At 31.9% G+C, this 16,867-nt stretch overlaps 1 protein-coding gene across 2 annotated transcripts in view; it reads left to right on the top strand.

Annotated features, from left to right (window-relative positions):
- Positions 1–15,831, top strand: part of SHC3 (SHC adaptor protein 3) — a 139,041-nt gene extending 123,210 nt beyond the window's left edge. For both annotated transcript variants that reach the window (XM_031939264.1, XM_031939269.1), the window contains one exon: positions 14,473–15,831. In XM_031939264.1, coding sequence (XP_031795124.1) covers positions 14,473–14,601 — 129 coding nt within the window. In that variant the 3' untranslated portion in view covers positions 14,602–15,831. The remainder of the gene's footprint in view (positions 1–14,472) is intronic.
- Positions 15,832–16,867: the final 1,036 nt, after the last annotated feature.

Here is a 16,867-nt window from a genome sequence, read left to right as displayed (position 1 = left end):
TCAATTCCCATAACCTCCTAGAGTCTCTAAAATAAAATATAAACTCTGTTAAACCTTTAAAACTCTTAATAATCTGGCCCCAAACTATTTTATCAACCTCACTGGAGAGTACTAACCCTTTCACGCTTTGTGCTTCAATCATACTGGACTTCTCTCTAATTTTCACACATGACATTCCATATCCCAATGACTTTCAACTATTGTCTGGCATGCAGAATACACTCCATCATCTTCACCTTATAAAGTTTCTCACTTTCTTTAAGATGCAATCCAGGTATTACCTTCTGAATGAAGGCTTTCCTAGTGTCCTAACTGCTAATACTCTTCCCCCAAAACTATTTTGTATATATTTGCATTTTTACTCTATATTTACTCTGTTGCTCTGCCTCTTACAGTCAGAATCTCAGGGTTGGAAAAAGCCATCTATTCCAATCTATGCCTAAGATTGGAATCCCCCCTACCACATACCAAATAAGTAACCATCCAGGTTTCATGTAATGACCTAAAATGAGGAGGAATCTAGTGCCTTTCAATGTAGCCCATTGTACTTTTGTGGAATTTTCCCAATTATAAAGAAGTTATGTTTTATATTAATTGTAGTCTATCTGCAATTTTGTCATCTTAGAACAAGAAGAACAATCCTAGCCTCTCATGTTTTTTTTTTTTTCTTCTTTAGACCAAACATTTTCATCTGTCTCAAATCTATCCTCATATAGCATGATCTTGATCCTTCTTAATCCTGATTTAACCTCCTCTGGATTTTTTAAAGATTTTATCAAAATGTGCTTCTATCTGTGCACTATATCACTGTTATCTGACCAGGGAAGAGGCAACTACAATGGATCTCTCAGTATTTTAGATACTATGTCTCTTTAAAAGTAGCCTAAGGTTGCAATAGCTCTTTTGGTTGCTGTTGAGAAAACAATGATACCCACTATACATGTAAAGACATCAAAGCATATTTCCATATTATTTTTTGCTACAAAAAAGAGAAAAATGAAGGAAGTGAAAAAATATGATTAAATCTGAACTCAGGATTCATCAATTTTCTCTTTCTGAATGCAGACTATATTTTTCATCATAATTCTTCTGGAATTATTATGAATCATCATATTAAACAGAGTAGCTAAATCTTTCACAATTATCATTACAATATTGCTGTTACTGTGTATACAATGTTATCCTGGTTCTGCTTACTTCATTCTGCATCAGTTTATATCAGTTGTCTTCTCAGATTTTCCTAAAGTCATCCTCTTCATATTTTTTTACAGCATGATGGTATTCTATCAAAATCGCAAAATATAACTTTTTCAGCCATTTCACAATTCTTGCATATTTCTTCAACTTCTAATTCTTTGTCACCTCAAAAAGAGTTTCCATAAATATTTTTTGCACATATAAGCCTTTTTTCTTTGTTCTCTTTGGGATACAGACCTACTAATAATATTACTGGTTCAAAAGCTATCAAGAGTTTTATGATCTTAGAGGCATAGTTCCAAATTGTTCTCCAGAATCTCTTTCTGAACAGATGTCCACTGTTCTCACCATCTCTGGATAGCAAGAATTTCTGTTTCTGCTATTACTGTTGCTGCTGCAGATCTTTATTCAAATCTGGATCTCCTAGATTGTTTTGGGCCAGGAAATTGTCCCTCAAACTTTGTTGTTATGCTGCTTTATAATTCACTTTGATATGTTATTTTTAAAGTTGTTTAGAAGTGAATGTTGGCAGAATTCAGCTTGAATGTTTCCTTTATTCTGACATCCTGGCTCTGCCTTCCATTCCAGTAACTGTTAAAAATGTTATTCCATCATGACTAATTTTTGATGAAGCCATTGACTCTTTATAATCATTTTTCCCTTTCATATATTCACTAACCATTCTTTTAATAATACATTTTAGGATTTTACCAGGGAGAGAAATATATATATATATATATATGTATATATATATATATATATATATATATATATATATATATATATATATATCTCTGTCTTATATTTTATACACCTTTTTTTGAAAATTGATATATTTACTTTTCCTTAATTCTGTGGACAATCTTAGTCTCCATAATTTTTGAAAATTCACTGAAGGTGGTTCTTTTTATGCACCTAAATTCAATTTATCTGACTTGGTGGCCTAAATTCACTGGGGTAGCCTGATGCTATCCTTTGCCCCCTCATAACTATTCTGTCTTTCAGTTCTTTAGTGGTAATTTTTGCTTTCTTTCCAGACTAAAGATTCCCCCCCCCAGTTCAGAAAATGGAATCAAAATAAGAAATAAGTAGTTCTATTTACTTTTATTCATTTATTATTATTTTACCATTTCTTCCAGGGTGAGTGAAGAATATGCTTGGGAGAATTAGTAATATTTTTCTGACTTTTAGGAAAGTATTATTAAAGAAGGAGAGGGATTTAGAGCCTTCTGATTGTTGGTAAGAACAGGCCTTAGTGGACTGGGGTAAGAAAGTAATTTCAGATATTCCTTCTCTCCTTTTTTATTTTTGGTCATACTTTTTAAAAACTTTATATAATCCAGAAGTTTGGATGACTAGATTGAGAAAATTACAGTTCTACTTTATTTTTAAACATGGATTAGAATATATCATAAAAATAGTGGCTATTGTGTGGACAAATATGAAAAATTTTGACTAAAAATCATTTAGAATTTTGTGTCAGAATATGGAAAAATTAAAGGTTTATAATATTAGCTAATTTAAAATAAAAAATCATATTAAGTTTTCTATCTTCTCTGGAAGTTCTTTTGCTGATAGAGGATCTATATTCTAGTCCTAGTGTTACTACTAACTACTCATGTGCTCTTAAGGCAGTACCTTTGAGCTATAGTTTCTTACTTGATAAAAAGAGGATGTTGGATGATACTTTTAGATGAATTCCAAAGTCCTGTCTGGTCCAAATTCTATAGTATGATTTGCCTTGTATATTTCTTGACAGGAGAAAACTATTATTTTGCTTCTTTCATTCAAACTCTCAACTGTTTGCTATAAAGGTGTAAAGTTTTTTTTTTCTTCTTTTCACTGATCTTTTAGGAAGTATGAAGACGTGGCTCGAAATCTGGATGAGATTATAAGTAACAATCACATCCCTCATTTCCCTTAAAATTCTGGTATTTCTTGGTACACACCACACTTGAAAGAGCCAGTGGGGAGAATCAGTTATAGAAGAAGAATCCAACTTCTGAGAACTTAGTGCAGGAAGTATCTTTTCAACTTCCAGGGATGATTTCCTCTCAATGGACAGAGCTTCTCCTATTTTGGCTGACTTTAAAAACAGTCTGAATAACAGGATGGCTTTTTAAAAAACTCCAGGGCTGTGACTGATTCTTCAGACCATTAATAGTTAGACACTCTCCAATTCTATCATATTGATAGTGTAATTTCTTTTCACCTCTTAAAGAAGCAACAAAGTATAAATGCTTCTTTACATTAACTTTCCTTCATTGAGTTTTGCATCCTTTATAATCTGTAAAAATGTCCCTCAGAATATGAGCCTCTTAAACTTTCATACTCTTTTCAAGGAACAAAATGATGCACTCCAAATCTGAAAGTGTACATACTTGATAAATTCAAGTAGAATATACATATAGTGTTACAATTGGAGCCAAATTGCAGAGTATAAGCAAAATCCTCTCTACCAACATTCCCCTCCAAATAACTTCAATATAACTTTTAAAATAAACATTTTGGATCAACAAAGACAACAAAACATTACAGTAAGACATCTTTTCCAGTGTAAGATAACTCAAAAGTTAGCAGGAGTGTCTGTGACAATGGGCTGGGAGCTAGCTTAGAGAACATGCATAGGTAGGTAGCACCAGCAACATGATGGTCCTTGGAGTGGCTGGGACAGTAAATGTAGCAGCTATGGGAACTCTCAGCCAAGGGACAATAAGAGAGGTGTGTGTGTGTGTGTGTGTGTGTGTGTGTGTGTGACAACTATTCAGAAGGAGATAACAGATTACTTACATTGGATACAAGTCGTGCCGATTGACAACTCTATTGCTCACATGCAGTTTTGACTTGTGATTCCAGGTGAGAGAATGGTGTTTGTACTTGGTTACAAAGAAGCAGGGTCCCTGGTCACAATTCCAGGGAAGAGAGAAGCAATAATACTTGCAGCTTCAGGGGAGCAGGCCCTGCCTAAAAAAGACTAGGAGAGCATTTTAGGATCCTTTTTAATTTTAAAATTGTATTTTATTTTTCCAAATACATGAAAAGATAATTTCCAACATTCACCCTTCAAAATCTTGTGTTTCAGATTTTTCTCCTTGTCTCCTCCCTTCCCCTTCAAGACAGCAAGAAATATAATATAGCTTAAATATACACAATTCTTCTAAACATATTTCCATATTCTTCATGCTGCACAAGAAAAATCTGATCAAAAGGGAAAAAAAAACATGAAAAAAAAAACAAACAGCAGCAACAACAACAAAAGGTGAAAATACTATGCTTTCATTTGCATTCAGTCTTTACAATTCTCTCTTTTGATGAAGATAGCACTTTCCATCTCAAGTCTATTGGAATTGCCCTGATTTATCACATTGTATAGAGCCAAGCTCATCACAATTGATCATCACATAATAATATTGTTGTTACTGTGTACATTGTCTGCTTGATTCTGCTCACTTCATTTAGCATCAGTCCATTTAATTCTTTCCAGGGTTTTCTGAAATAAGCCTTTTTATAATTTCTTATAGAACAATTATATTCCATTATATTCATATTCCATAACTTATTCAGCCATTCCCCAATTCATGGGCATCCATTCAATGTCCACTTCCTTGCCACTACAAAAAAAAAGACTGCTTAAAAAAGCATATCTGACCAAATGAAAAAAGAGATATAAAAACTTACTGAGGAAAATAATTCCTTAAAAATTAGAATTGGGAAAATGGAAGATAATCACTTCAAAGGCATCAAAAAATGATAAAAATAAAGTAAAAAGAATTAAAGAAGAAGGAAATGTAAAATATCTCATTGGAAAAATAACTGACCTGTAATATAGATTGTGGAGAGATAATTTGATAAATATTGAACTACCTGAAAATTATCATTAAAAAAGAGCCCAGCCATTATATTTCATGAAATTGTTAAGGGAAACTGTTTTGATATCTTAAGTCCAGAAAGTAAGATAGAAATTGAAAGAATTCACTGATCATCTGAAAAAGGCCTCCCAAAAAGATCTCAAGAGTATTATAACCAAATTCCAGAGTTCCTACATGAAGGAGAAAATATTGCAAACAATTCAAAAATTTTAGAGTCTTAATCAGAATCATGCAAGGTTTAGCAGCTCACATGTTAAAGAAGTGGAGGACTTGGAATATGATATTCCAGAAGCAAAGTAGCTAGGATTAAAACCAAGAACAACCTACTCAGCAAAACAAAGTGTAATCCTTCAGGGAAAAAAAAATATTTAATGAAATAGAGGATTTCTAGGCATTACTGATGAAAAGACTAAACCTGAAGGAGAAAATTTGAAAATTCAAACACAAGACTCAAGAAAAGCATAAAAGGTTAAACATGAAAGAGTAATCATAAGAGACTAAATAAAGTTAGACTAGTTATAGTTTTATATGGGAAGACGAAAAATGTAACTTTATTCAAGAAATTAGAAGTTTACATAGATAGAAAGCATTAGTGTGAGTCAGTTATGTTGCAATAATGTCTCCTTCCTGCTCTCTCCAAAAAGCAAAGGGGTGAGAAAGAGGGATGCCTTGAGAAAAGGGGAATGATAGAGATAGAATAGATAAAAATTTCTCAAATGTAAGAGGTTTACAAAGAAAAACATTTATTGTGGAGAAGAAAATGGGGAGAAAGAGATGGCAGCCAATGCTTCAATCTCACTCTAATCAGAATTAGTTTAAAGAGGAAAGAATATATATTCAATTGTATATAGAAAAACTTCTTATTCAGCAGGGAAATAAGGAGGGGAAGGGCATAAAAGGTATAGGTTGGTGGGTGATAAAAGGGAGGATGGATTAAAGGACATAGTGGTCAGATGAAAAATATACTTTTGAGGTGGGATAGAATAAAAAGAGTAAGAGAAGGATTTACAAAAGAAAAATAAGAATAAGGGAAATACACTGTTAGAAATAACAACTGTGAATATGATTGAGATGAACTTATCCTTAAAATGGAAGCAGATTGTAGAATGAATTAGAAACCAGAATCAAATAATATGTTGTTTATAAGAGATACACTTGAAACAAAACGACAGTTAAAATAAAGGCCTGAAGCAGTATCATTTTGCTTCAGCAGAAGTTAAGAGAGACAGGAGTAGCAATCATGATTTCAGATATAAATAGACTCAATTAAAAGAGATAATTAGGGAAATTATATTATGCTAAAAGATGTCTCAGACAATGAAGTAACATAAAAAAAAACTTTATAGCAAGTTTCTCTGATACAGGTTTAATTTCTTAAATATATAGGAAATTGAGTCAAATTATTAAAATAAGGACAATTCCTTAATTGATCAATGGTCCAAGGATATGAATTGGCAGTTTTCAGAAGAAGAAATCTTAGCTCTTTATAGTCATATGAAAAAAATGCTCTAAAATCACTATTGATTATAGATAAGTGCAAATAAAAAAAACTCTGAGATACCACCTCACACCTATCACAAATGACAAATACTGAAGGGCATGAAGGAAAACAGATATACTAATATACTTTTAGTGGAGTTGTAACTGTTTCAGCCATTCTGGAGAACAATTTGGAACTATACTTAAAGGGCTACAAAACTGTGTATACCACAGCAATACCAGAACTAGGTCTTTACCCCAAATATATTATGGACAAAAGAAAAAAGCTTTATGTACAAAAATATTTATAGCAGCTCTTTTTATGGTGACAAAGAATAGGAAATTGAGAGGATGCTTATATAATGACGAATTGTTGAAAACATTTGACATGTGATTTTGATGGAGTACTATTGTGCTATAAGAAAGGGCTGAGGGGGGATAGTTTCAGAAAAAGACATATGAACTGGTTCAAAATGAAGTGAGAAGGGAGATCACTGTATATAGTAACAACACAACATATTGTAATGATGATCGGCTGTGAAAGACTCGGCTATTCTGATCAATATGGTCATTCAAGCCAGTCCCAAAGGACTCATGACAAAAAAGTGCTATCTATCTCCAGAGAGAGAGAATTGATTAGCTCTGAATACAAATTAAACTATAATTTTTTAGGTTTTGGAGGAGGCATTTTTTTTCTTGCTGAGGCAATTGGGATTAAGTGACTTGCCTAGGGTTATACAGCCAGGAAGGGTTAAGTGTCCAAGCTCAGGTCCTCCTGACTTCAGGGCTGGTGCTTTATCTACAACAACTGCTGCCCCTGGGGGCATTTTTGTATGAAAATATGTTTTTCATGATTTCTCATGTATAATTTCATTTTGCTCATCTTTATAGTAAGTAGGGGAGAGGTAAGAGAGATAGAGGGAATTTGGAACTCAGGTAGGGGAGGGGTAAGAGAGAGAATTTGGAACTCAAAATTTAAAAAGAAAAGATTATTAAAATAAGTTAATAATTTTTTTGGTGGGAACAAATTCAACTATTTTAACATCTTTTTATTTGTTATTTCATTTTTATATTCTATTACCTTATTAATTGGATTGGAGAATTCAGTGATCTGGATGATGCTCCTTTGCTCACTTTGCTGGAGATGCAAGCAAGTTCTGCTTTTTGGTGTCAAATAGAACAAAGTCTTGTCCCTCTTCTTCATTATATCATACTTGAAGATAGTTTTCAAATCTCCTTAAGTCTTCTCTTTTCCAGGCCAAACATCTCCAGTTTGTTTTTTTTTTTTTACTTGATTCTTAAATAGTATCATTTTAAGGACTTTCATTGTATTATTTACACTTTTCTGGACATGTTTTAACTGTTCAACATCCTTTCTAAAATAATATTCTCAGAACTGAATATAATACTTTAAATATTGTCTGACAAGGATGGCATGGTAGGGAAATTATAAGTTCTAGATAATATACCTTGTGTAACATTGCTTTTTTTCTGCCACATTGTTGATTCCTATGACTCTTCACTCAGTTCAATTGATTATAGATGTACACATCTTTTAAGATTTAATTCAAATATCACTTCTTCCATTAAATTGTTAAATCTACCTGTACTCCTATAAAAACACTTATTCTATTACAAATGACTTAGTAGAGTTAGAGCTAAAAAGCAGGTGAACAAAGAAGCAATTATGGATACAGCTTTTCCTGGAAATTAATGTAGCCATTGAACTGGACTTCTTCAATTAGAAAGGTGAGGTCAAAGAGGAAAACCTACCACAGGATGAATAGCCCTAATCATGAGAGTATTTTGACATTTGAGTGTAAAATTGTAAGGAGCACCCTACCCTGAGAAAATCCCTTTTTGCTTCTGCAAGGTAGATTCTTTAACATATTGCTTCTTAGATCATGGTGGGAAAAGATGTTGTCTTATCACCCCAGTTAGCATGATTTTCGTATATTAGGGGTTCCTATTGCCCACCCTAATACAAAATCAAGTTGTTGAGAAGTTATTTTGGAGAAGTAAAGCATAAACAAAAACAAAAGCAAAACCCTTCTTATACCAAGATACCAAATCACCTATTTGTCTCATGACCATGGAGTTTCAAATTATGGTAGATTATACCCCAATGAAGATAGAATGTGATAATTGAAAGGAGACTGAATAGGATTTCAATTTTCTGATCTGTAAGACAATATAGTGTAGTAGAAAGAATATTGTATTTCCTGTTAAAGAACATGAGTTCTTTTCTATAATACCTTTACAAACCAATTACTGCCCTTATGACCCAACACAAGTCACTTAGAAACTGATGCTCAAGTCTTTGGACTTAATTCTCTTATTTGTAATACAAGTGGATAAGGCTAGATGACCTTTCAGGAACCTTGTAGCTTTAAATCTTTTATATATGATGGTAGCTCTTAGAGCACAATTTGGGAATCCTGCAGGTTCCAGAAAGCTTTTTAGGAGGTCAATGAGATCAAGTCTATTTTCATTCTAATACTGAGACATTTTAATTTCTAATACAGGAAAAATTGATAGTTATAACCTTATATAAACAAAAAATCTTTGTGGAGTCATCGATAATTTTAAGGATGTAAATGGGTCATCAAAAAAAATGAGAACCACTGATTTATGATAATCTCTTAGGTTCCTTTCAGCAATAAATGCTGATTCTCTAATAGCATCATTTTTTTTAAAAGTAAAGAAAGTTGTTGTTATTCTGTTGTCCACCAGGGGACAGTAAAGGCACGGTTATCCTCGAGATTAACTGCATTGCAGAAGTGATCACTGAATTAATGATAAGTTTTGCTTTGATTTCTGGAAAAGCAGAAACTGATCATGAGCAGTAAAATTTCCTAGCCTGCATGGCTTCAGAATAATTTTATTTTTTGCCAAACACAAATGCTAAATTATTTCATATAAAATAGATATCAAAATATAGTTCCTCTAGAGAATGGGGGTAATTTAGAAATGGGGGAAAGGAGCATTCTGCAGCATTCAAAAGATTACACAGGTCTAGAATTTTCTTATTTGTGACAAATTTTCTGTGATTGGAATATTTAAATTCTGCCTTTTAATCTGGGAATTTTATACTTTTGAAAATATTCATTTCATTTTAGTTTCTAACAATAACCTTTATTTTCCTCTTTATTTGTTGCACCCTTCCCCCTTTCATTTTAATACAACTAATTTGATTTTCCTCTTTCTTTAAAAAAACATTTTTGCTTATGATAATTTACTTCATTTCTTAAAAAGCAACTATGGCTTAAAAAACCTAATTCATTAATTTTTTTATCAACTTATTTCCATAATTCTATTTTGATGCTTAGTTTAAAAAAATGTTTTTTTTTTTAAACTGCATACTTAGTTAATTGGTTTATTCTTTATTTTTCCTCTAAGGACTACTTTGGCCATGTCACAAAATTTGGAATGTATTGTCTCATTGTCATATTCTTTGATGAAATTATCTACAGTTTCTATGATTTGTTCTGTTATGCACCAACTTCTAAGGATTAAATTACTTGGACTTCAATTAATTTATAATACCTTTTAATGGATATTTACTGGATATGATTTTTTTTGTTGTGGTTAGTAAGGTATGTGTTTAACATTTTGACATATAAATTAATGAGATTTTATGATCAGTTTTTGTAAATGTCATACACTGCTAAAAATATAGATAGATAAATAGATAGATAGATATGCAGACATATATTCCTTTCCATTTCCATTTAGTAATTGCTAAATATTTTTCCCAATATATTTTTCTGCAATTCTGTTTAGATAACTAAATTGCTTTTTTTTTTTAATCTTTCTTTTAGATTTGTGTATTTCAAAAAAGGTACACTGAGGTCACCAGTTATTGTAGTTTTGCTTTCTCTTTCTTCTATAATCTATTGAACTTTTTCTTTAAATTTTTAAATGCTATACTATCCATCTACATATGTTAAGTATTGATATTAATCAATTATCCATGCTGCTCTTAAGCATATGATGGTATAATCTCAGAGTATTCTCTGTTTGTTTTTTCAATTATGTCTATTTTTGCTTTTGTCTTCTCTGAGATCTTAATTGTTACCCCTGATATTTTGAATTAAGCTAATTTTTTTCTCCAGCCCCATATTTTAGTTCTGTATAACTCTTTATGTTTTGAGCATGTTTCTCAATATATTGTTGAATTCTGCTAATATATTGTCATCCTCTTACTTTTTATTAGCTAATTCATCCCATTTAGTTTACAATAATGATTATTACTTGTAAATTCCAGGCTTCTTGTTCCTTTACAATGCTTTATAAATGGCTTTGTAAATATAGCTTTTTCTTTACAAAGAAAAAGATAAAATAGGAGTGAATAACTCATGGAGCAGCTAGGTGGTGCAATGGATATATTATTGTGGGCTAGTGTTAGGAAAAACCTATCTTTCTAAATACAAATATATCTTCAGACACATACTAGCTCTGTGACCCTGAGCAAGTCACCCTGTTAGCCTTCTTTGAGCTGGAGAAGGAAATGGCAAAACACTTCAGTATTTTTGTTCAGAAAATCCCAATGGGGGTCATGAAGATTTGGACATGACCAAAAATGATTGAACAGCAATTCACTAGTGATCTGTCCTTCATGTCCTCCTCTTCCTCTATCCTTCTTCCCCTCATTTAGACATCAATTACAGGCTTTTACTTTTTTCTGTTGTTTTCCTTTTAAACATTTCTTCATGATCTGAGTTTCAAGATTGTACTTTGTTTTGCTTATGAACAATTTACCCTTTCTCTTATTCTCCTCTCATCCTTTCCTAGTTTGCTTCTGTTCCTTTGTTTAACTGACTATATCTATATGCCAAACTTGTATGTATTTCTGCATTTTTTTCTTTGTATAGATTTCTTTTTGTGCATATATATCTAATTATGAGATGGTAAATTCCAAACCTTCTTTTTTCTTGTCTTTCTTCTTTTTTAAACAGTATTCTTTTCTCCCTTTTTATTCATCTTATGGTATCACTAAAACATAACAAAATAATTTCCAGACTTTTTGTTTTATTTAGCTTCCTTTATGAGGCTTAATTGACATTAGAGTCCTGAAGTGACACTTGTTTATTTGTCACCTACTAGAATGTAAATACTTATCCTCTTGTGGTTTCTCTTTTTTGCTCTCTCAAAAGTGTTTGCATTTCAACTCAAATTTTCTCTTCATTTCTGATCTTTTCATTAGGAATGCTTGGAAGTCCCCCTTTTCATTGAAAGTTCATTTCCCTCCCCCCTCCCCAAGAAGATTATTTAGTTCTTTTTTGGATAAATTATTCCCATTTGCTAGTCTAAACCTTTTGCTTTGAGTAGTATGACCCTCAAAAATCTCTTTTCATAACAGTAACTGTCCAATCTTGTGAAATCTTGAATGTGACTCTTCATTAATTGAATTCATCTATAAAATGAGGATACTGGACTAAATGGCCTCTGAGATCTATTCTAGTTGTAGTTCTATAATCTTAGCATCATTTTCTTATACTTGATTTGGATAATAATTATTATTACATTGCTTATTGTTAGCTATACTTCTTGAAAAAGCCACTGTATTAAACACTGCCAAAAGCAGAGAGGAGAATTCTGTTTTTATGAAGCTAGCTACTAAGGGACTTTTAGAGACATGTGCCTTGTAACAGTAATACTTTAATAGTTTTAATAACGTAATTATATAAACCTTTTCTGTGATCAATCCTGGAGAAGTCATAATATCTTTGCTTAGTAGGTATTTGAGAGAGGAAGATGATAATGTTTTTCTTTCCACTTATTTAATTTTATTTTTTGCCATCTCTGCATTTCACCCTACTATACCTTAAGCAGTTTTATCCACATACTAAAATTTGGCAACATAAAAAATTTCTTTGTTCCTGGGTTACTTTTCTGAAGTGTTATAGAACAATGGTATCAAAATCAAATAGAAGCAGGCTGCTAAACTAAATTTAAAGATTTCTCTGGGTCACATATTGACTTAGAAAACACTATATATTTATTTTTAAATTAATATATGAACACTTAAAATAAGAAAGAAAGCACATTTTAGTCTGATATAGGTTGCATTCAGGAGTGATTTTTTTTGGTGTGTGTATGTATGTATGTGAATCTGCTAAAAGATATGTACATGCAAATGGAAAAGATATAAATATGCTTAGACACTCTACTGTAAGCATCACTGGGCTAGAAATTCCTAATCATCAATAAAACCATATAGCTACCTAGTGCAGATCTACTCTACTACTTAGTGTTTCTCTTCTTTCTTATGATTTTATTAGTGGAAATATTATAGAAAAATGATTACCATATGCTTTAGTTGAATCCAAGGATGATGAGACCTTTGTCTCTGACTTGAAGCAGCTAAAACCTTCCATATATGTTCTCTCCCTCATTAGAATGTGAGCTGAAACTGTTTTGTTAGCATTGTGTTTTTGCCTACAGTATATACTTAATAACTCCGTTATTCATTGATTTACCACAGTTATATGCAGGAATTCTACTAACATGACCCTTCATTCCACACTGAGAAAAACCTCAAAAGCTCAGAGGGTAAATAAAGGGCAAAATCAACTTGTGCAAAATGTTTATATTCTACAATAGAGGACTGTGTGTATACACATAAATAATTATATATGCATAATACATATGTATGTATGAATGTGTTATACACACACACACACACACACCCCAAAGGTAGCAAGTCCAGCTTTTCCTACATACTGACTGTGTGACCTTGGAAAAATCACTTAATCTCTCAATGCTCTGGGCAATTTACTAAAACAAGACATTTTAGTAGAGGAAGATTTCTCATAAAGTCAAATTACAGATTGAATCTTTATTTCTTTCCTTGTTGCTGCAATATCAATTTCAATAGCTAGAGATACTGTAGATACTGTTATGATATTTTTTAGAAACAATAGAATTGAAGTAATGACAGTTACCTGTCATTGTTTTGAAACTGAATTGTCAAGTCTGAGGAGACGCAGTGAAAGAAAGAAGATGAAGAGAAATTATTTTTCTGAAAGAACTATTTAACTTTTTGCTCATGAAGAAAAATTTATGAAAAGAATGACTGAAAGACTTTGGCTACTATCAGATGAGATAATATTTATAAAGTGTTTGGTACATTGCCTGCTACATGTTTAATAAATGATATTCCTTTCTTTTATTTCTGATCCTGACTGTATTCTAGGATTAAGGAAGTCAGTAGTTTATGTGGTAGTTAGAAATGACTCTGGTTCTGGTTGTTTTTTTTTTTTTTTAATTATTCAGCTAAAATGTAAATAATTATCATTGTAATCTTTCTTGTTTGTTACATTATCAAGAAACAGTATAGCAACTAATCTTGATATTTATTTAAGCCTACATTAAGTTTCACATATATACCCAGAGAGAAAAGGGGTGAGGGAAAGGAAATACTTATAGGCTTAATATTAAGTAGGAGATCTTTTGTAAATTCATCTAGCTTCTCTTTGTGAACAAAATGTCAAATTTTCAGAATTGCTTTTTGGGACATGAAGATGATCATGATCACTTTTGAATGGAGATATAAGAACAGAGAGAAGAGGTTAGATTAGATTAGCATGTACAGTGAAAAGAGTGCTATATTTGTGGTCAGAGGATCTGAGTTTTTTGCCTAATTCTACAAATTGATATCTGTGTTATATTTCATTATGTTCTCCAGACCTCATTTTCTTCATCTGTAAAATGAGGAATTGCATTAGAAAATACCTATTATATAGTACTGCTCCAAATCCATGTAAGACTTTTCAGCCCTAAATGTTATAATTCTAAAATAAATTACTCAACACATTTTTAGGGTCAGAATGAACACTGAGCTTTACTGACTGACTTTCAAGTTGAGTATTTTATATTTGCTCTGTTTACTGAGTTAATATACCACCTTTAATCTCATTTGTAGGTTCGAACAAAGGACCAAGTTTTTGACAGCATAAGTCACCTCATCAACCATCATCTTGAGAATAATTTGCCCCTAATATCAGCTGGGAGTGAACTCTGCCTTCAACAGCCTGTGCAAAGGAAACAGTGACCCTTCAGTAACTTACAATTTTTTGTTTCCTGTGAATTCTGTTCACTGGTCATTACATACATGAGACCATTTAATCCAAAGTGCATTCTTGATTGCTTTGTCTCTCATTTTGAGCAGACCAGGCAAGTCAGAAATTGATGATGCATGGGGCTTATTAAAATTGAAAACTTTCTTAAAATATGATTTAATAATTATGTTCCAGTTCCTTCATGTGCATTTTTTGAGGTGTACGTCTCAGACATCCTGTGCAAATATAATCTCTGCATATATTTATAAAGTCTGTGAAAAATAAGATTAATATTCTTTGATGTGTATTTTTTAACCAAAAAAAAAAAAAAGGTTCATTGTGATTATTTAGGTAAAAATGTAACTGGGCAGTTTTATTCCATTGGGAAATTCAATAAGGAGAATATGGCTTTTAGTTTAATGAATTAGTATAATAACAAAAAATTTTACTTAGGTTCTCTGATAAAGAAGGAATTTAAATAGGTCAGGTCATGCTGCTATCTGGAAATTTTTATTTGGGTCTTTGTTTAAAGTATTAGAAAAAAAGCATTTTCTCCTTATAATGTAGAGTTTTAATTCCCACAAGATGCTTGTATCTTGCTCTGACAATGACATGGTAAAATCTCTGTGTAACCATTTGTTTCCTTCAACAACAGATACCACATATTGCAATTTAGTAAATGAAAATCACTTTTATAGTTGTAAATATAATTTATTGATTGGAATGAAATTGCTATTTAACCAGTGTTCTTAATCATCATGTACCACATGGTTGGGTTTAAAATAAAGGCCAAAAGTCCAAAGGGCCCAATGTCATTGATCATATGGGGCAAAGTAACCCTGGGTTGTGTCAAGATGGGTGTCAAACTGAGATTTTCTTCCCTCTCTCTCTCTCTTCCATCCTTTTTATGACAAAACTGTCAGTACTGGGGATATCATGTTAGTTTCTCTGTATTTCTAAAGGTAAAACTTTACGACTACCTTAATTATTTGATTAGTAGATTTTTCCTATTTTCATCCTCCCTTATGTTTAACACAGAGAAGCAGCAGCAAAATGGTATTTTTTTTTTTTTTGGCAGGCAAAGATATGTGTACTAGAGAATGTGTGAGCTAACTATAAAATGTCAGTTCTTTTTTATATAACAGTATCTTTTCCAATTGCAGGTCAAGATCATTTTTAGCATTCATTTTCACAAGATTTTCAGTTCCAAAAATTTTCCCCTCCCTTTCTTCCCCTCTTCCTAAAATGGTAGGCAATTGATATAGGTTATGCATGTGCTATTATGAAAACATTTCCACATTAGTCACAGTTATGAAAGAAGAAACAGATCAAAAGAAAAAAACCATAAAATAAGTACATTTATATCTGCATTCAGAGTCCATCAGTTATCTATTTTTATGTGAAAAACTTTTTTTTTCTGAGTCCTTTGTACTTCTCTCAGATCATTGTGTTGCTGAGAAAAGTTTGAGTCATTCATAGTTGTTTATCACTCAGTGTTGCTGATACCATGTACAATGTTCTCCTGGTTCTGTTCATTTCATTTTGTATCAGTTCATACATGCCTTTTCAAATTTTTCTGAAATCTACTTGTCCATCATTTCTCATTGCACAAGCCATTCACTAATTTATGGGCATCCCTTCAATTTCCAATATTTTGTCAACACTAAGGACTGCCATAAATATTTGTACTCATGTAGCTCCTTTTTCCCTTTTAATGCTTTTTTTGCTCAATACCATCTTGTAGTGGTATTGTTAGAGCAAAGGTTATATACAGTTTGATTGCCCTTTGGGCATAGTTTCAAATTTCTCTCTGGTTGGATCAGTTAACAATTCTACCAACAGTACATTAGTGTCTCAATTTTCTTATATCCTCTCCAACATTTGTCATTTTTTTGTCATATTAGTTCATCTCACAGGTGTGACTTAATATGCTTTATAGGTAACTTTAATTGCTTTTTCTGAAAACTGCCTCTTCATATCCTTTGATTTTGTCAATTGTGGAATGGCTTGTTTATAAATTTGATTCGGTTCTCTATATATGTGGGAAGTGAAGCTTTTATCAGACCCTTGTAAAGATTGCTTCCCAGATTTCTGTTTTCCTTTTTAATTTAATATAATCAAAATTATCTATTTTATATTTCACAATGTTCTCTATCTCTTGTCTTGTTATGGACCTATATATAACTCACTTAACTTCTTTAAGAATTTGGATGCTATATCACTTGGTGCTTTAGTTTTGATATTCCTTCATTGTCTGTG

The sequence above is a fragment of the Sarcophilus harrisii genome, chromosome 1, assembly GCF_902635505.1.
Source record: "Sarcophilus harrisii chromosome 1, mSarHar1.11, whole genome shotgun sequence".
Taxonomy (NCBI): Eukaryota; Metazoa; Chordata; class Mammalia; order Dasyuromorphia; family Dasyuridae; genus Sarcophilus; species Sarcophilus harrisii.
Note: the sequence above shows the minus strand (reverse complement) of the source record. Positions and strands in the feature narration are given on the sequence as shown.